General features: G+C 39.7%; 1 protein-coding gene across 2 annotated transcripts in view; it reads right to left on the bottom strand.

The window, feature by feature from the left end:
* The window catches only part of grm5b (glutamate receptor, metabotropic 5b), a 71445-nt gene that overhangs the window by 7043 nt on the left and 43757 nt on the right, over positions 1–20645 (bottom strand). For both annotated transcript variants that reach the window (XM_061719233.1, XM_061719234.1), the window contains exons 7-15: positions 8778–9013; positions 7344–7465; positions 7064–7188; positions 6799–6967; positions 6160–6286; positions 2242–2359; positions 1931–2117; positions 1632–1790; positions 1228–1353 (exon numbers count right to left, since the gene is read on the bottom strand). In XM_061719233.1, the coding sequence (XP_061575217.1) occupies positions 1228–1353; positions 1632–1790; positions 1931–2117; positions 2242–2359; positions 6160–6286; positions 6799–6967; positions 7064–7188; positions 7344–7465; positions 8778–9013 (1369 nt within the window). The remainder of the gene's footprint in view (positions 1–1227; positions 1354–1631; positions 1791–1930; positions 2118–2241; positions 2360–6159; positions 6287–6798; positions 6968–7063; positions 7189–7343; positions 7466–8777; positions 9014–20645) is intronic.

The raw sequence follows: 20645 nt of genomic DNA, 5'->3' as shown, positions 1-20645 counted from the left end.
ATACCCACTATGTAGTGCTTATCAATCACGCGGAATCCACACTAAAGAATACTCGCTACACCTGTTTTACTCAAAACAGGTCTAAATATACAGGATTTATTTACTAAAGCAAGAGTAACAGTAATTACTTTAAAATATTTAATGAGACCATGCACATGTTCAACCAGTATAGTTTAAATATTGGCCATCACAGTTATCTATACCAGGGGTCGGCAACCCAAAATGTTGAAAGAGCCATATTGGACCAAAAACACAAAAAACGAATATGTCTGGAGCCGCAAAAAATGAAAGGTCTTGTATAAACCTTAGAATGAAGACAAATGGTGAAAGGAGAAATGTCGAAAAAAAAGTCAAAATGTGGAGAAAAAAGTCAAAATGTTGAGATTAATGTTGAAGTACAATCTCGAGAAAAAAGTTCAAATGTTGAGAAAAAAGTCGAAATGTTGAGAAAAAAGTCGAAATGTTGAGAAAAAAGTCTAAATGTCGAGAAAAAAGCCGAAATGTCGAGATTAAAAAGGAAAGGAAAAAGGAAGAAAAAAAAGAGGAAAAAAGGAAAGAAAGAAGAAAAAAGAAAAAAAAAACAAGAAAATAAAGAAAAAAAGGAAAAAAGAGAAAAAGGAGAAAAAAAGAGAAAATAAAGACAAAGAAAGAGAAAAAAAGGAAGAAAAAAGAAGAAAAAAGGGAAAAAAAGAAGAAAAAAGCAAAAAAAAAAAAAAAGAAAAGAAAGAAAAAAAGAAAAAAAAAGAGAAAAGAAAGAGAAAGAAAGAGAAAAAAAGGAAGAAAAAAAAGAAGAAAAAGGGGAAAAAAAGGAAAAAAAGGTGAAACATTTTTGAAAAAGCTCCAGGAGCCACTAGGGCGGCGCTAAAGAGCCGCATGCGGCTCTAGAGCCGCGGGTTGCCGACCCCTGATCTATATGTACTAGCCTCTAGCGACCTGTAAGCATACGAGCTGCCCCCTGCTGGCCACTAGAGACATTACATTTAAGACCCTGACTTCATTTTTCAGACAAGGATGCTACAGTATGTTCATTCTTTATGTAAAGTCTTTTCACATGGAGTATTACTCCTGATTACCTTTTAATATCCACTGTTCCATCTACATTACTGACCATTTTTAAAACTTGAGTCACACACATTAAAATGAAAAAGACAGGCAATCTACCACATATTTCCTGCTAATTACTCAACAATGGATAATGCATTAGTTAAGATAGAGTATGACTTATACCTTAAAGGCATAGAAGGTGCAGCTTAGGATGAGCAGGCCGTTGTATCCGAGGGGGGCAACCACACCAAGATTCGTGGTGTTGCAAATGAGGTTGACCTGGCGGATGCTGGGGTAGTCATGGATGACCTATACGCAACATTTAAAAGCTTGACAATACTATTGCTACAAACATAATGCCATTACTTCTTCAGGACATTGATGCAGCAACTGAGGTGATTGGAGAGTGAAAATGAACCTACTGCCAATCATTTAATTACAATACAATTTAGATTTTCCCCTTTTTGTCTGTGAACAAAAGGTTTTAAAACTTACAGGCAAAGAAAACTAAACCAAAAACCTGTAGTTTCATGGAAAGATTGACATCCACCGACGCAGTGTTAATATAAACATTACACACATCTCACCTTAGGTGTCTCCATGAGGAAAAGAGCCACAATGATGCCCAACTGTAGGAGTATAAGGAGAAAGGCAATGACAAGCTGAGCACAGGCAGACATGAAGCGAGGTTTCTTTGTACAGATCTTCTTCTTGCTCCCTGCCAGGATCCGAGCGATGCGGTTCGTCTGGGTTCAGATACCAAACATCATTAGGATATACAGCATTTCTACAATAAGTCATTAGTAGTTTTTCAATTTTTGCAGACATATTTTAACAGACATGGATTTATTGAGATTGGGCGGACATGTTTCGTCAACCTCCTTACCTTGGTGACGAGTGCAGAGTAGCTCATGGCTGGTGACAGCCCTATTCCCAGTCGCTGAAGGTAGCAGTGAATGACATGAGGCTTTGCGATAAGAGTAAAGGTGCACAGGTATCCCAGACAGATCCCTGCCAGTATTATGTAGCACAGCTCCCTGCTTGAGGACTTCACAACAGGGGTGTCCCGAAATCTTAACACACACATTTGAAAAATGTTTAAGTGAAGATATGCACACATGCAGACCCCAAATAGCTTAAAGTATATATATAGTCTATCAGTTTTTTCTCCTGATTTTAATAAAAGACATTTGTTACCGGATGAAGACCGCGGTTACGAAGAATGTGGCCATGAGACCGAGGCAGGCGAAGACCACAGCAGCGATGGGCTCAGGGTCTCCCCAGCGCAGGTACTCCACTGGTATTGGCTCACAGCCTGAGGATGGAGGATGCAAACACATAAAGATGTATTTCCTAAGTAAAAATTAACCCTGATATCCTAATATGACACCTTGGAAGTGCAGCAGCAGCATACTGTAAACGTTTTGGTAAGACTACCACACTCTTGACTTTGCTTTCCCCTGTTACACCCTAATAAGTAAAGTTTTGAACCAAACTGCTTAATGTCGTAATCATGCATATTAGATCTGCAGGCCTGGAGATTGGAAAGGCTTGACTGATCAGAATGATCAACTCTGACTGGAGTAAAACAGTAAAGCCTGCGTGTATGAAACATCCCCCGAGGATATTGAGGGGCTGGTTAATATAAGGATAAGTGATAGAAAACAGGATTTAACAACTGTTTTCAATATAGAGGACCATTAAACATCCCATTGGGGAAAATGTTACACGGATGACTGATGACTTTATTATTTTCAATCTTTAATTAATGTCTTGTAAAATAAATAAATTAATAAAGACGTTGCTCCAATTACTCAGTATGAGTTTCACGGTTGCAGCGCAAATAAGGACTTTACTTTGTTCATCACACACTTCTTTTTTTCTGCTGCACTGCAACTTGCTTTTGTTATGTCACTTACATGTAGGAAGGAAAAGTAGTAATTTTCTCCAAATTTTTGTACTCTACTCATTCATTATTCTTTCTCCATTTGTGTCTCAAATCCTATCCTATCAATCACTGCACCCTTTATACCCTAATATCTGCCTTATCTTTCCGCATACTCTTCTGTCCCACCTTGTTCCCCAATTCTCTTTATCACCATCTTTTTTATTGGCAAGGAGATAAAGTATCATTAATTATAGCGACAGTTCTAATTATGTTCCTTCTTAGTGCTGACAGATCTGGCTGTAGTTCTTTCTGGCTCGTACCTTTTCCCTCTCTTGCATTTTATCATTCTTTCTCTCTTTTTCAAGACACAAACACATACTTTCATGGACTGAACACTTATTGTGGAGTACAGGAAATTACTAGCAGAGAAGGAGAGGCAGAACGCTCATTAAAAAATATTTAAGTGCAGTAATTAAACAACATTGTCTTTGAACACAACCCACAAAGTTTATTAAATTGTGACGTGATTAGATCCGGGGACACAAACACAGGGCTTTTCACTTAAAAGTAGCCAAGAGGAAAGGAGGAAGCAGAGAAAAAAGAAAAACGAGGCCAAATAGAAGACTTATATTGATGAGAAGTTCAAGGCACTATTATAGAATAACATCTTTGTGAATTGCAGTCTAGATAAAATATGCATGTGTCTTGAATATTATTTCTTCCTGCAGTGAGAAAAAAATATTCAAGACACTTGCCCATCTTTGCAGATGTGGACTTCCCAGCAATTTGACTTCAAGGCCAGACTGGACAATGTTCAGACAAACTGCAAACAAACCCAAGAGACAAATCGTCAGCTGATAGGTGGCTACCTCAGCTGCGCTGTAGCACGACTGACCTTGGCAGAAATTTGCACAAACCTGAAAATGTTGTAATTTTATATGTAAATATGATAATTCTGATGGATGCTAAATTTACTTTTTAAGATATTCATAATGTAATCTCATATAAATCGCCTTAGCTTTTATATATCACCAATAAAGTCACATCTTACAAATAAAACTTGTTTAAATGAAAACAAATGCTACATGTAAAAAATGCCTGAAAACGAATGCTGAGTCTACACAAAAAAATTGCACATAAAGAAATAAAATAGAAGAACTATTTGCATCAATAATATTATTGAAATAACCTCTGTAAGTAAATATGTTCATTTTAACACTATAAACATTTATCATTAAGTTTGTGTTTCCTTTTTTTGTCTTTTATTAAACAGCAACTTGTGTTTTTTCCTGTTTGCCTGATTCTAAACGTCCTGATGCATAAAACTTTATGGAGAAAATATTCTTGTCCTTACTGACCCTTCTTTGTGAAGGGTCAGAACAAAAAATATAAAATTGTAAGCTGGGAGGAAAGTATTTAGATTTAAAGAATTTAGCTTAAATTAATATTACTCACAAGACTGATTAGACTGATTAGACTGAATTAGACGTGGCAGTTGCAGGATTTTAGCAGCCACAACAATAGGCTGACAATAAGCTACAGTACAGTCTTTACTACAGTATTTTACAGCCAGCTAAACTGATGAACTGATATAAAAGTGACCACTTGGACAGTCGACCCAATCTAAAGTTTTGGGGCAAATTCCTTCAAACCCTTTATTGATCGGTGGACACCTAATCCTCCTTTTTTTGCTTCTTATGTCAGGACCTCCATTTATCTCCATCTGTCATGCTTTCTTCTCTGGCAGACTAACACCACTTTATTTTTCCAAGGCACTTTTTCGCTCTCTCACTCTCTTGTATTTGCTCCACTGCTCACTCAAAAACTGTCCTCTAGCTTTTTTGTGGTTTCACAAATACATCCTGTCTTTCCCAGTCAGTGGATCCTACTCTGCTGCTCTACTCCATCTCTTCTTCCTGCCTTTTTATTTTTGTCTTTTTTTGTCTCATGCTTTAAGTCTCCTTGCGTTGAGACTGAGGGAGAAAGCTCAACATTTCTGCTGGTGGACGAGGTCAAGGAGTTTGTAGAACTATTAGTTTTTCATATAGCCCCACTTGGGGGGTCTCAACATGTATAGCTGATGAAGAGAGACAAATGAGCACTGTATCATGCAGGAATTTGCACCTGCAAGCTTATATAATGACCACCCCAATCACATCTTCAATTCATTCATTCACTCATTAATTTTACGTTCCCATCTCAGTCCTATTTAGGGTGACAGGGAAGCTGGAGCTGCTGTCAAGGGGCATGTGGTGGGGTACAACCTATATAGCCCGTTGGTCATTACAGCGCCACGTCAACGTGTTGTACATCAGTTGCTCACAGGTTTACGCCCCGTTTTAATTTAAAGAGACTTCTTTCTCTGCCAGTGAAGACTCATCTGAATTTTCAGCAGAGCGCGATTCATGTATTAAACATTGAGCTTGCTGAGGAGCTAGCAGCAAGTATAATGAGCAGCTGAAAAACACAAGCGTTTCCAAAGCAGTAGAGGGAAAATCTTTTCTTTTTTTTTTTACTGCAACAGTAATGTTTTCAAAATTGAAAACTGAAAGCTTCTACTGATGCAGAATAATTAAAACACTTGTGACCGTGTTGGTGACAAATTAGGAAGTGGAGAGGGAGTAGTTGGGAGGGAAAGGGAAGGGAGAAGAGGGAACTAGGAGGGTAACATAAGGTGTGTGTGTGTGTGTGTGTGTGTGTGTGTGTGTGTGTGTGTGTGTGTGTGTGTGTGTGTGTGTGTGTGTGTGTGTGTGTGTGTGTGTGTGTGTGTGTGTGTGAGAGTGTGTGTGTGTGTGTGTGTGTGTGTGTGTGTGTGTGTGTGTGTGTGTGTGTGTGTGTGTGTGAGAGTGTGTGTGTGTGTGTGTGTGTAAAAAGGTGTGTTAAGGCTGTAGATGCCCATTGCATTGCTACATAGACTGCTGATGCAGATGTGCAATTATGTGCGTAGTCGCACTACATTCCTGCAAAATTAATACATATTAGGAGTGTGGTGTGCAGTTCTGAAAACAGACTCAGTTTCTCTTTTGTAGTATAAATTACACCAGATTTCTTAACATACTGTAATGAGTCATGGGATAAAGGACAGCTCTAATCATAGTGTAATTTTGCCTTACATTTTTGTTCCTATTCATGCACATTTAACTGTTTGTTTTCTCTTTCAACAGTGTTATAGTAAAGTCATAAACACACCAGCACATTGACAAAGAGATAATTATGTTGAAACTGACCTGTGAGGCCATGATTGGGCCAGGAGCCAAGCTCACAGGCTCGGCAGGTATACTCGTCAAACACAAATTCATTTTCTTTACATGGAGTGCACGTCCAGCAGCAGCTCACCTCACCTTTACGGATTACCTGGAAGAGACAGAACAAGCATCTTTCTCGAGAACCTTGTTGGTTGTTTACACACCTGCACCGAGTTGGCCTGAAGCCTCATGGCAACACCAGTCGCTGTAACTGTGTGATGCTGTTACGGCCGTAAGCCTGCCTAGAGAGGCTGTACGTTTTCCAAGAAGGTAAATGCTGCTGTTTCAGGGAGGGGAGATCTCAGATGCAGGAAAAAAAAAATTGTAAACAAATGTAATTAATTTATAGTTACAAACAAATATTTGCCAATAACCCTTCTTAGTGGGCGTTATCTGATCTACGGTGAGATTTCTTGTTTAAAATCAGTTTAATGATCAAGTCTGTGAAAATGAATGCTCAGTAGGTAAAAGGCTGCTCATAATTTTGTTGAATGTAGTGAGGTAGATCTATAGTTACTTCCAGTAAAGCATGGACACTATAACAGTTTCATATACAGTATTGCAGTACGTTTATATACATGAAAAATACCAAATGTAATGAATTTGGATGTGACCTCTTACCTTAATCTGTCCTTTGTCACAGGGTTCACTGCAGACTGATTTGATGATAGCATCTTTGCTGGACCAGATTTCATCGTCATCTATCCTCAAGCCTCTGTTGTCCCAACTTCCAATATTAATGTAGTCATAGTAGTCCTTCCCCATCTTTTTAAAGTTCATTATTTCATACCTGTTAATAAACAGATCATTAGCAGATCACACGCCAGGCAATATAGTAGGGCCTCTTGAACTCAACAGACCAAATAGCCAGCGTAACAGTGCCTACCTGCCAGGTGAGTCTCCATTTTTATCAAATAAGATCCCCTCCCCTGACACACCACTGAAGTTTGTTTTCATTAGGAAGTCCAGCAGCGTAGCACCATCTATAGGTCGCATAGCTTCACAAAGACCCTTAAAAAAAGACAAACAGGCAGGTGATAACCATAACTATGACAACAGCGTACAAAGCACAGTTTCATGTGAGGATTTTCATATTTCGTCATAATTTTTTGCCTTCAAGGCTTTGAGATCCTTCAAGTAATCTTTTCCATTCATCCCAGACCCACCTCATAGCCTGGGCAGAGTGCCTGTTGCATGTTATGCAGGCCATATGCCATTGAGTAGATGGCATTGATGACAAACCCCATCTTGGTGTCCTGTGCATACTGCTGCCGAAGGCTCTCCCGCTCTGCAGAGGCAGAAAGATTAGGTTGAGAACGCATTAGGATTTTGATTGGTGAATAAGGATGGAAAGAAAAAGGATAGCACATCAGAGAAACTCGTATTTTAAAGACAGTTTTCTTTTCTTCCTCACATCAAAGACCCCTCTGTCCATCTTCCTCATGAGTTACTTCCCACCCACACATCTTAGCCCTCTGTCTCTGTGTGTTCTGTTCATGTGTATTTCATGTCCCATTTCATTAGAATACATGAAACATGACTCTCTTTGATGCAGCACACTGTTTTGCCTATGAATGGAGCAGAGAGAAGAAGAGGGGATATAATGCAAAAAAAATGGTAATAAAGCAGGGTTTCGCTCAAGAGATGGCCCGGAAAGCTCCATTCATCCATAGTCTTTGTGGGGTTTTTATTTATTTATTTATTTTTTTTAATCAAGATATTTTCATTAATTCAATTTTTCAATTCAATTTTATTTGTATAGGGTCTAATACAACAGACGTCTCTAGACGCTTTCCAGAGACCCAAAACATGACCCCCGAGCATTATTACAGTTAAAGGAGCATGAAGCTCCTTTTAAGAAATGACTCTCTAGCGCCACCCTTCGCCACGACGGCCGTCGGGGGTACTGCAGCCAACAGGGAAGCCGGCACGGGAGAACGGGGAGAACGCGCATGCAGCGTCATGTGACGTCACATCCGCAGCCCAGCGCGGGAAAAGCGGCCCCGGCCTTGCAGCACATTTTGCAGCACACAGCCTGTTCAAGGCAACGGACAGATATACTAGAGGGCTCACTCTTTTTGGTTTGGAACGCTTCATCTGACATTATTACTAGAAAACTTAAAACGTATACAATTTTTTTTCCATAAATCCAGCCTCAAGCTCCTTTAATAGTAATGCATGCTTTGTCAGTATTTAGAATTAAATATTTACACGCTATTTGACAATATGATATCACTTTCAAGCATAGACTTCAACTTGGTGGCTGATTCGTAGTAGTCTTGTATCAACATCCATCTGATCCTTAATTAATAGTAATTAATAGTAACAATTATGACAGACAGTCAATAAAAATACAAACTGGCGATACAGCCTCTTATACTGTACTGCATGGCACAAAACAAACAATGGTATCTGTTTCTTTTTCTGCAAATGGAGTATAGTAGACCTCCAGTATTTAGATCCTATCCTGATATGTTATCCTGATATGTTGTTGGACAAGACCAACAACAGTAATTGGCCCACCTAAAGGAGCTAACAACTGCTCTGCCAACTACAGAACAGTCTCCTTTTGCCGTACTTTTATTTGCGTTTGCACTTACTGCCACAAGTGCGGTTATACTTGTTGCTCTCCTGTGGGTGGCCTTTGAGTCGACAGTGAAAACGATGCTGCCAGAACTCTGGAAACCACGGGTTCCTTTGATTGTTTTCAGGACGAAGTTTAAGGTAGTAGTCATCAAACCACTTCACATCAGCAGATTGCAGCTTTATGGTGATGCCCCCAGCTGCTTCCCTGACGTAGCCATCCGTGACATCATACCTGTCTGCCCATCCGTCACTGCAGAAGAACATATAAGAGTGAAATTAACATTGTGTCATCTGCATAAGTCTTGCAAGAATTCCCTTAGACCCTCTATAATAATTTATCATGATTATTTTATGCAGATTTTTTTCTTTTCAGTAACTGACACTTTCATACGAGAGAAGGCTGAGTACTAATATGTGCAAAGGTTAAAACTAAATTGAGCATTCTGTGATAGTCTGGCAAATGTTTCATGGACAACTGTTGGTCATTTGTCCTACTGAGAGGGAGAGAGATTTGAAGTTTTAAGTATTTTGCTTTAAGTTGTGTGTGCACGTCTGTCTTAATCTAAATAAAAAACTAACAAACAAAAACAATTTTGAGCAACTCTACCCACTAGAGATGGACTTCATGGTATCCTGTGCCCGCTGACGCATGAACTTAATTCTGATACGCTGCCCATGTGGTCGGAATTGGTATTGCTACATAGTGTGGCTTTAGCCAATGTTCAGCTGTGACGGGGTCATACACTGTGCTGACATAATTTTCCCCACACCATTATACCTTCGCCAGCCTCAAACACTAATACTGAGCCGAAAAAAAACATGATTTCACATTATTCAATTCTGACCATCCAAATCTTGCAGCAGAAATCAAGATCACATCCAATCCCCCTTTTCTAATCCCTGATTGTCCAGTTTTGGTGACCTTAGTTTCCTGTTCTGAGCTGAAAGGGTCCACTCCCAGTGTGGTCTTGTGCTGCTGTAGGTTTACATGCTGTGCTGTCAGGGATATCTTCTGCTTGGTTATAACAAGTGGTTATTTCAGTTGCTGTTGCCTTTTTATCACCTTGAACAAGTTTGGCCACTAGAAAATGTTTAATGGGGGCAGAAGCCTGTAGTCATCTGCACGGAAACAATAATCATGCAATAAGTTTTAAAAACAAAGGAGAGTTAAAAGAAGGGGATTTCCGTGCAGTGGGTACAGCAGGTGGTTATTAGATTTGTGCTGACAACAGAGACGAGATTCAACTCATTTAATGTTAACACAGCCACGAGACTCCCTGCCACAAAGTAAAAAAAATAATTGAGGAATTTTAAACTCAGAGCAGGTTGTTTGGAGAAGCAGAAAAATATAAACTCTACACACTCTCACTCTTGGAAAAACACGAACACATACATCGACATGCGCACACTGTCACATTGTAGAGGACGTTTCCCTGGTGAGTTTTCCAGTTTCCCTGCCTAAGATAGATATACAAATGAATGACGCCAATTTTGGAGATGAGCAGTGTAAATTAACTAGCAAGACCAATACAATCACCTGACAATGACGTAAGCAAAATACAGATGGCAAAGTGAGTGTGTCGACATGCAAGATAGAGGAAAAGAAAGGGAAATGTATTGAATGACAGATCTTTCTTTTTTATTTCTGAGCCTCTGGTATACAAAACTCTTTTTCTCCTACAGCAGTCCTTACAGCGTCAGTGTGATTAGAAACCCAAAGTGTTTGTGTGGGTGTCTGACTGTAAAAACTGCCGCCGCTGCTTGCCACCAGGTGTGCATCTCTGTCTGCCTTGTTCTCTTCTTACTGCCACTACTGTTGTCACCCTCTTCCTCCGAGCTGTGGTCAATGATCACGAGTCACGACAGAAGCATTTTCTGGATTGTTATCCATCACCTGCAACCATCCAGATAAATGCATTCAACGGTTTTATGAACGCATACATATGTTAGAGAGGGCTGAGGTTTGATTTACACTGATCCCCACAATCTCACATGTTAGACAACCCCCACAGCTCCCCCCTACCTCAACGCCCTCAGATACACCGAATTTGGTTGATTAGTCTTTGCTCAACATTGTGCTTTATCTTGAATAAAAACCGCATTTGTGGAAAATTAGTCTTATTGATTGAAAAGCAAAATTCAATGGAGCTTGAAATAGTCTGGGATCCTGACAACAGTTACTTTTCAGTTCTGGTGCCACGCAGTAGATGAGGGATTGATCAGAAGCTCTCCTGAGGCGTCCATAACAGTGTAGGTTGTTTTATATTTCACGGAAGACTTTTCCTCCAGTTCAAGCTCAATTAAATTTTGTGTTAAGATCATGAGACACTAAAGGGAAAAAGTACAGAAATAAAATGAGAAAATTAAGAAAGAGAAAAATTTAGAAATTAATGAGGTTGGCAGACAAATGCAGTAAAAATAGAGAATTTAATTTTAGAGAGTTTAAAATCAATACCAATCATTAATTACCAGTCTCTCATCCCCATTGCTTCAGTGGGATTCTTTTTTTTCTCTTCATCAATATCTGTCACCTTCTCTCATTAAGACCATCTTTCTCTCAAGCTAATTTGTTCTGTCTTCATCCTCCTCTGCTTTTTTGATCCTCAAATTCTCACACAGACCAAAACACCCATCAGCTTTCTTTCTTTCCATCAGGGACGAACACAACAGACAGGTATGCATGCTCACACATGCCCACATCCACTTTAGAATAACTACTTGAACACAATCTTTGCTTAAAGCGCAGGTTTATCTTTGAACGGTGATAGGAAATTGTCTGCTGGGAGGTGTCTAACTATTTATTTTTCTTGTTTAACTGTTTTTCTTCAAAATTATGTTTATTTTTGTAAAGGTTTTCCCTTTTTTGCGTCGTATTTTACTTCCCATTTTTCTTTGGCAAGCCACCTGGTTGTCAAGCAGGTCGCACCTGCAGCTCCTCAAAGGCAAAAAATAATATTTTTTTTAACGGAGTGACTATTTGCACCAGGGTACAAATAGCAAGCCCCCACCAGATGAGCTATTCACACCCTGTTGACATATGAAAACAAATGCGTTGGCCATGCGCATGTGCACCAACGTGTCTGCAACAGAAGGCGCTTTTTCACTTGCCCATGCGCATGTGCACCACTCTAAAATTGGAACCATGTCAAACAATAGAGCCAGGCAAACGTCTTCTCTCACATTTTTGTATGAACATTTTTAGTCTTATGTCATTGTAAGATATTTTGAAGAGAAGTTTTTGAAGTTTATCAAAAGTGGTGTGAATACCTGTCAATCACTGTGGAGCTGCTTGTACAGTAGCTTTGAAGCCATTCCATGTGGCATTACATGGGGTATTTAACCTACAATAGCATACATTGATATTGGTAGCAGGGTGTAAATAGCCTACGCATCAGTACTTGCACCCGGGTGTAAATAGCCTAAGCCTTTTTTTAAATGAATGACACAATAGACTAACAACATACACACAAACATGCTTATAACTGATCTGTCATGAATCCTTTCCAAAAATATAAAGACATTTCTGTAATTACAATAAACAACTCTGTTGTCAGTGCTGTGATTTTCCATCCAGTCTCTGATCTTCTCAGCCCTCACATACAGAAGCCTCAGATGCAGAAGAAAATACACAACAGGGGGTATCATGTGGGAACGATGTACATGAAACACACTACTATGCCACCTTTAGCCACCCCCATGTAAGCAGCACCTACACCCCTGCTGCATGATATTTTCACTACGTAAAATGAAATATTGTGTAATATTAAAATCAATGATAATTATCCTGAAATAGAGCAATTAATTGAAAAAAACACCTTTGCTTCCCTTTGTCTTCCATCCACATTGAATAACAAGTAGTGCATGTGTCCATTACTCAGGCACAATTGGGCAAAGCCATGTAGGAGCTGAATCTTGCTCTCTTTCAAACAGCAAACTGTAATTTCACTGTCAAGGCTGAGCTTTTAAAAGCTCTTTAAATAACTTAATCCTTCTACCTTAAAATCCTTTTGTGTTCAAATTATCTCAGCCAACCCCTTTTAGTTTATCTCCAAGTTGTCTCACTCTGGTTGTTCTTCCGATGTACTCTTTCTGAATCCTAAATATCTTTGACACTCCAAAGGAAAATCTTTAAATCTTAATTTTATGCTACAGTACCTCCAGATCTGCTTCCTGTTTCTTCGTCTGTGCTGACCAGGGTGACACTCATCTGTCAACCTAACCATCACCACGGCAAACAAGAAGGGGCCCAGAGCCTATCTTTGATGCAATCCCACCTGAAATCCATGATCTACATCAACTGCACATTTCATTACTATCATGCATTTCCTCTATACCACTGTAACATACTTTTCTACCACTCCAGAAGTCATCACCCTCGTCAGTCTATCGTACACTTTCTCTAAATCTACAGACGCAGTGCCACTAATTCTGACCTTCCTTGTACGCCTCCATCAGCATTTTCAAAACAAACACTGCATCTGCATTGTTCTTTCATGGCATGAAACCCTACTTCATCTCTTAAATCAAAACCTCTTTTCTTAGCCTACCTTCAACTGTTTTTTCTCAGGTTTTCATTGTGTTGCTAACTACCTCTTTAATACAGCTCTGAACATCACCCTTGTTCTTGAAAATCAGCACTCATTTCCTCAGTTTTGTCAGACATTCTTACACTCTCCAAGATGTTGTTGGACAATCCAGTTAAATTCACTCATTTCTCTCCATGACACTTTCAACCGGTATGTCACAGTTAGTTTTAGAGTTATAGAGGATCAGGGGATTTGCTTTGATTGACAGTGATTGACATTTTCCTCCAACACACAGCCTCTGGTAACTCGGAGCACACAAACTAAGAGTGTGTACATGTCTGTGTGTGCATGACATGTGCGTGCGTGTGTGGGTGGGTGTGTGCGTGCAAAAAGGCTATAGTTAAATAGTATGTGGTCATACTTGTGACAGATCATTCACTTGCTCTATTCTTGATGAAAATAACTATTTTAAATGACATCCTGGTTCCCTCTCTCTTTCTGTCTCCTTCCACATGTCTAAGAGCCCAAGGCCGTTGCCATGGTTTCCAGCCCACGCTCAACCTGCTGTCTGTACTTTGTCTCATTAGAGGCTCACTGGATTTTAAGTGTGTGCATATACACCCACCCACTCACACAGAGCCCCACCCGTCTCACACGCACGTTCATAATTTTCTATTCACTATTCAATTAACATTAGGCACCCTGCACCGATATCAGAAACGCTATTTGAGTAATAGTACAGTATTTTAGTATTATAGGCCACTGTACAACCTCAAGCAGTGCTTTAACAAACCAATTCTGCATACCGAGGCCTGGGGCCACTGCCTTCCCATTCTGTTCATTCAGGGTATAAATAGAAACTGGAGCTCATTTGCGAATGATTATTAATTTTTACTTGGGTCGTTTTGGTAACAAAATCCATCACAACCCAGAAGTTTCTGGCTCCTTGAATTCAGTGAAGGTTTACCAGGGTTTAGACCTTTTCTTTTTGGATAAAAGAAGCTGCTACATGGTGAAATGTAAACATAAACGTCATTTGATTTGGTCGTTACATTATCAATTTTTGTACTAAGACCCGAGCCTCCCTAGACATGGGCTCAGGCATAAATAAAGTTTTGCATCAGATGTGACAGGAATGTTAGACACGAACAAGGATGTACTACATTAGACTGGTGTTGTTATGACCCGGTAATGTTGAGAACCAAATGCAACCACACAGGAGGCAGAGAAGGGGTTAATGTCTTTAAGGCTTTATTTGCCAAAGAGTGAGAAAACTGAAGGGCAGCCACAAGGAGGGCTGGTATCCGAACTTGATTAAAAAAAAAAAACTCCAACAGGAAACAGCACGGTAGGTCCGGGTCACAAGAAGTTATGGGAAGATCTGGCAAAGAGTACTGCTGAACCGGTGTTCTGCCAATCCTTGCATGCGCACAGTCGATTTTCAAAGTTTGCATAATTTCTTGCACGATGTAAAATTGATAATATGGGATGTTGAGTATTTGATCCTTCAAAATACACTAACCATGACATGAATTGCATTACACTTTGTGAACATTATATGATAAAGAGAAAAAAAAACAACAATTCTATCGCTTTATTTGATATTCATTCAGTCGTTCGCCTTTATTTAACCAGGCAGGTCATTGATAACACGTTCTTATTTACAATAACGGCCTGGCAAGAGACAAGGACCACTTGGGGGGAAAAGGAAGTGGGCTAAAGAGTAAAACACAGTAAAATTGTAGCTCTACAAAGGTAGAAAACCATTAAGTAGCCTTTTTTGGCAAAGCAGCAGAAATTGGCAGAACACCGGCTCTTATAGGCAATGGTGATGATGGAAGGATTGGCTGCAGCTGTGCCGTGCTGTCCTGTGAGCTCGTTAATGACGGGAACGTAGATTGGGTCCTGCTTGTGCAGAGGTGTTCCTGCTAGAGGCAGATCTCTCAGCAGTGGGGGAGGGGTGACTGAGCGATGGTGCAGGCAGAGAAGCAAGAGCCGTAACAGGTGTTTTATTTATCTATCTATCTGTTTGATTGTTTTCAGGGAACTCATCAATGTAATACTTTACTATTAGAGCCAAAATGCAAATAAGTTAATAATAATTTAATTTTGGTAATGTTTAATGTTACATTTGAATTATGAAAGGGTTGCTACCTATTTAGTAATGTTAATGTTAAAAGTTCCATATTTCTTGATTTTATTAACATATGCATGACATCACTCTGCTGGAGCCGTAAGTCAGTGTTTCCCAACCCTGGTCCTTCAGGTCCACTGTCCTGCATGTTTTAGATGTTACCCTGCTTCAGCACACCTGATTCTAATTAATGGTCCTAATTAGCTTGTCATCAAGGTCTGCACAATTCTGTTGATGACACAGCTACTTGTATCACGGTGTAGTGAAGCAGAGTAACATCTAAAACATGCAGGACCATGGGCCTCGAGGACCAGGGTTGGGAAACACTGCCGTAAGTAGTAAGAGCGCACCAGTCTTTGACTGTGACTTTGCAAAACTTCACTTATCCCCTCTTTAATATGGAAAGAACTTTTAAACTTTGCATTGTTAGGGCCCGAGCACTTACAGTGCGAAGGCCCTATTGTATCTGTAGGAATTTTTTTTTCCCTCGTTTTTATTTTTCCGACGAAATTAGGGCCTTTTTGCCCCCCTAAACGTGCCCCAAAAGTCACCAAATTTTGCACGCAAGCCAGGCCTGGCGAAAAATGTGATATTTCATGGTTTGCATTAATGGGGCGTGGCCTAATGGCTCAACAGCGCCCCCTAGAAAACTTTGTGCCTCAAGCCCCACAATACGGTTTGACGTACATGCATGAAAATCGGTACACACCTGTATCATGTCGTAACTTAAAGAAAAGTCTCCTGGTGCCAAGGCCGAAACCGAACAGGAAGTCGGCCATTTATAACATTTTAAATTAATCGTGTAATTTTGGCACAATTTATGCCACTTCTTCTGCCATTAATACGGCCCGAACCGTAACGTGCACCCAGGTGTGTTATACATCAAAAAGTGCGTCTCCATCCTGCGATGACGCGCCTTACTTTTCTCAGTCAAATGCGTTACCGTGGCGACGCTAGACGCCAAAAAGCTCGCCCCCCCTTCATCTGATTGGTCCATACAGAAAAGACTTTGTGCTTCAAGCCCCACAATACGGTTTGACGTACATGCACGAAAATCGGTACACACCTGTATCATGTCGCAACTTAAAGAAAAGTCTCTTGGTGCCATGGCCGAAACCGAACAGGAAGTCGGCCATTTTGAAATAGTCGTGTAATTTTAGCGCAATTTATGCCATTTCTTCGGCCGTTAATACGGCCCGAACCGTAACGTGCACCCAGGTGTGTTATACATCAAAAAGCGCGCCCCCCCTTCATCTGATTGGTCCATATTTGATAGTTCCCCAAAAGTCACCAGATTTTGCACGCAAGCCAGGCCTGGCGAAAAATTTGATATTTTATGGTTTGCATTAATGGGCGTGGTGGTTAATTGATGCAAATTAGCCCCGCCCCTTCTTTTGATTGGTCGATATGTTATAGTTCCGATTTTCTGCAATAACTTTTGAATGGTTTGACATAAAGACTCGTGGGTGGTGTCATCGAACATGGTTTTGAGTCCTTGAACATAAATGCTGCAAATTAGCCCCGCCTCTTCATCTGATTGGTCGATATTTTATAGATCCTATTTTCTGCCATAACTTTTGAATGGTTTGATATAGACAGTCGTGGCTGGTGTCATCCGCTAAATGTCCAGGCCTGAAGAATCTACATGCAAGTCATACAAAGCGCTTCCACTGCAGCACGCCTGAACGTGCACAAGGGTGCGAGGGCCCGTTCATCGCTGCTTGCAGCTTTAATTATTATTGTGCCTGCTCTGATATGAAGCTATGTGATACAGTCCAGCCAGTAAAGCAGAAAAGACAGAACAGACAGTCAGTTGCATCCCTGTTTTCTTCTTCTTTTTTACAGAGTACTTAAAGCTTCCATATTATGCTCTTCCTGACTCCAAATGTTTTCTCAAAAGGAATTATTCTCATACAGACTATACATATGTAAACTGCATATGTCCTCTGACCCCCCACCGCCACCAAGGCATGCATCGCAATTGCTCAGATGCACGTAAATTCATAAGCTGGTGACATTACAAAATTTTCAAAACTAATTCTATTGTATTTATTTTTTTATTCTTAAATGTTGAGAAGGTTAGAGTCTGTTGGTTTCGCTAACCATCTAATGAGTTAGATTAGAGTAGTAACTTACGTTTTTGAGGGGCAGATCCAGAGGAAAATGAAATCTACCCCCAGTGTTCAATGAGAGAGTGGAAAGTGGGCACATACTTTTCATTTTTATAGTTATTAAACTAAAGTGTAAAATTTGGTTGCCTATCTATTACTATTGGGAATTCAAGAAAACAAGGTCATGAATTTAGAAAATATTTTAGTTTTATCTAAAACTGTGCTACCAGTAGGTCACTTTAGTAATTAATGTCTGAGTTCAATAATAACATGCCACCAGACACCAGCCCACTCACTCTCCTGCTGCCATGGCAACCTGGCAGAGATTCTAGATGAGCATCTGCTGCTTACAACCATAAAGAGTGCAAACACGCACACTCTACACACATGAATAAAGATAGAAACGCACACCAGCATGACTGCAACACAACCTGACAGTATTAATTAACAGGACAGACAACACAAGTAGAGGATGCAAACACATATTACTTATAGAAAGAAAGGGTAGGACCTCAAAGTGCATAAAAAGTATACACGTATAAAAAAAAAACAAAAGAGATAATGAAAAGAAAGGATTTTAGATTTTCTACATGCCTGTGAACATTGAAAACCAAAGCCCACAAGCTGAAGACATCTGCCAGACATTAAAACCAAGAAAACAAATAAAAAGACAGATATTATCGAAAGGTTCAATTGAATCTGATCGTTTCATCCATAAAAAATACCAGTTTCATAAACTTACAACTAAGACATTCTGTAGTAGGTGAGTTTATCAAACTCTGTAAAACAGCAACAAGTACCAATTTGAGTAAATACACCCAACAGCAACGACAGCACGTCAAACTTCAAAACATTTTTCAGAGAGAGTTCTTACAGCAGCTGCTGGACAGTTGTGCTTAAATTCAAGTCTGACGCTGATAATATACGACCTACTGGGGGACAAGGAACATTTCTGCATTGTTATATATATTTTATAATTTAGGGTTCATGTATAAAACCTTATATAACCTAATATCGGTACATGAGGTTTTTAATCCTTGTTGCCTGTCTAAATTGTACTATGACATAAACTTTTGTATTGTAGCATAACAAGAAACTGTTGTGGATGTGCATAATGCCCTCAGGGTCTTTAGTGATACCCCTTAGGAAGGCCTTCTGTATCCAAAATCCAAAAACTGCAACAGCGAAAGAGAAAAAATGTAGGATTCAAAATAGTAATCCTACAACTAATGGATAATGTAATTATACATTAAAAACTGATCCGATTTTGCACTTTTAGACAAAAATCCAGCATAACAGTGGAGTGGAGGATAGTTAATGTCAGTGGAATACAGGCAGATAGAAAATGTAATATGTTATTTCATGAAGTAGTTTCAAAGTGAAATTTCAGAAAGAATATCACTTCTGAGTCATGGCAGCTCATCTATCATTGGCCCCAGCCAAATGGGGGTCAGAGTTCACCGTGACAACAGCAAAACTCATTAAGTAAAATGTCAGAACTGTCTCCACACAAACACCGAGGGGCTAAACTGTGTGTGTGTGTGTGTGTGTGTGTGTGTGTGTGTGTGTGTGTGTGTGTGTGTGTGTGTGTGTGTGTGTGTGTGTGTGTGTGTGTGTGTGTGTGTGTGTGTGTGTGTGTGTGTGTGTGGTAAAGATACAGGCCCGTGGGCATGTGTGTATTCAACTGTGTAATTTTGTGAGTGGCCGGCCCACTTTACACGCTTATCATTCAATAACACGCAGACACGGGGGGCAGAATAGACTGCGCCTGCTTACCTTGGCAGCAGGTTCATCTTTTTCTTGTCTATCAGTGCCACACTTCATTACCCTCTGTTTCTGTGTTTCTGAACCTCTCAGCTCATCTTCCTGTTTGTCTTTTTCCCATCTGGACCTACTTTTCATTTTTATTTTTCACCATGTCTTCCACCTAACACCTGTTTCTATTCTTTTCTAAAGCTAATTTTCATGCTTTTTGGCACATTTTGTGATGTATTTACTGTCTCCATGGTTGGCCACAATACAGGATTGGAACCTGTGAAGCGACTGCTGCCCCTGACGCCACAGTATTCTCCCCTTGTCCTATTTTCTTTCAGCTAACTTATCACCTTTTCCCTTGACTTAAGATTAACGTAATGTCTAATGTCAATGTTTAGAAAAAGTATTTGCTATGGAAGAAGAAGAATGAGCCAAGATATCTCAAGAGACATGAGCCAACTTCCTAAGGAGCTGCCATAAGAAACTGTTATCAGTTGTAACTCACAAAGGCCACAACTGATTATTAAATACTAAAGTGCTAAACATTTTCAGAGAAAACATGGCATCGTTCAGTGACTGTTCTCGCTGTCTTTCCAAAAACTTTTAAACTCTTTTCTTAGCAAAGAAAAAAGGAATTAAAACTCACATTTGCATTTAGCCTCACAAACACATGCACGCTTGTGCAGTATCCCTGCACAAGCGTGCCTGTGTGTTTGTGAGTCCCATTCATTTCATAAATCAGAATGCAAAACATTGTCTTCACCTAAATGTCAGGTTCGTTAACCTCAGCCTGCAACACAATATCAGTCCTGCCTCACTGTGACCAGGATTTTGTCCCCATGAGGGCACATGGACCCAACTAGGTCAGTAATTACACACAAACACGCACACCCACACAAACATTTAAAAAAAAAGTCCTAGAGAAGAAGAAATAAAAAAAATAACACACACAAAATGAACTTTCCCCATAAAATGCCTCAAGTTCTTTTGCAATGAATTGTAACGACAAATGACATTTTCTGGCATAAAATTAACCCTTAAAGCTGGAGCTTAGAGAGTTAATTATTATCAATGGCATGCAGTGATTTCATTTACTGTCTGTTGGTTTGTGCTGTTGAGGGTTAGGAGACATAATGTTACCAGGACCTTGAATTGCCACTGAAATCTTGGCAATCTTTACGCCTGCTGTGAGATTGCTCTAAAGATTTTGTTTTCAATGGAGTTAATTATTTTAATTTAATGTAAAAAAAAATTGAAATTGTATTAATGCAGTTTATTCTTGCTATCAACAGAAACATTAGGGAAAAAATAAAAAGGAAGGAAGAACCAAACCCAACAGAATAAATAGCTGTTAAT

This window comes from Cololabis saira, chromosome 4 (genome assembly GCF_033807715.1).
Source record: "Cololabis saira isolate AMF1-May2022 chromosome 4, fColSai1.1, whole genome shotgun sequence".
Lineage (NCBI taxonomy): Eukaryota > Metazoa > Chordata > Actinopteri > Beloniformes > Belonidae > Cololabis > Cololabis saira.
This window is presented reverse-complemented; position numbering and strand designations above follow the sequence as displayed.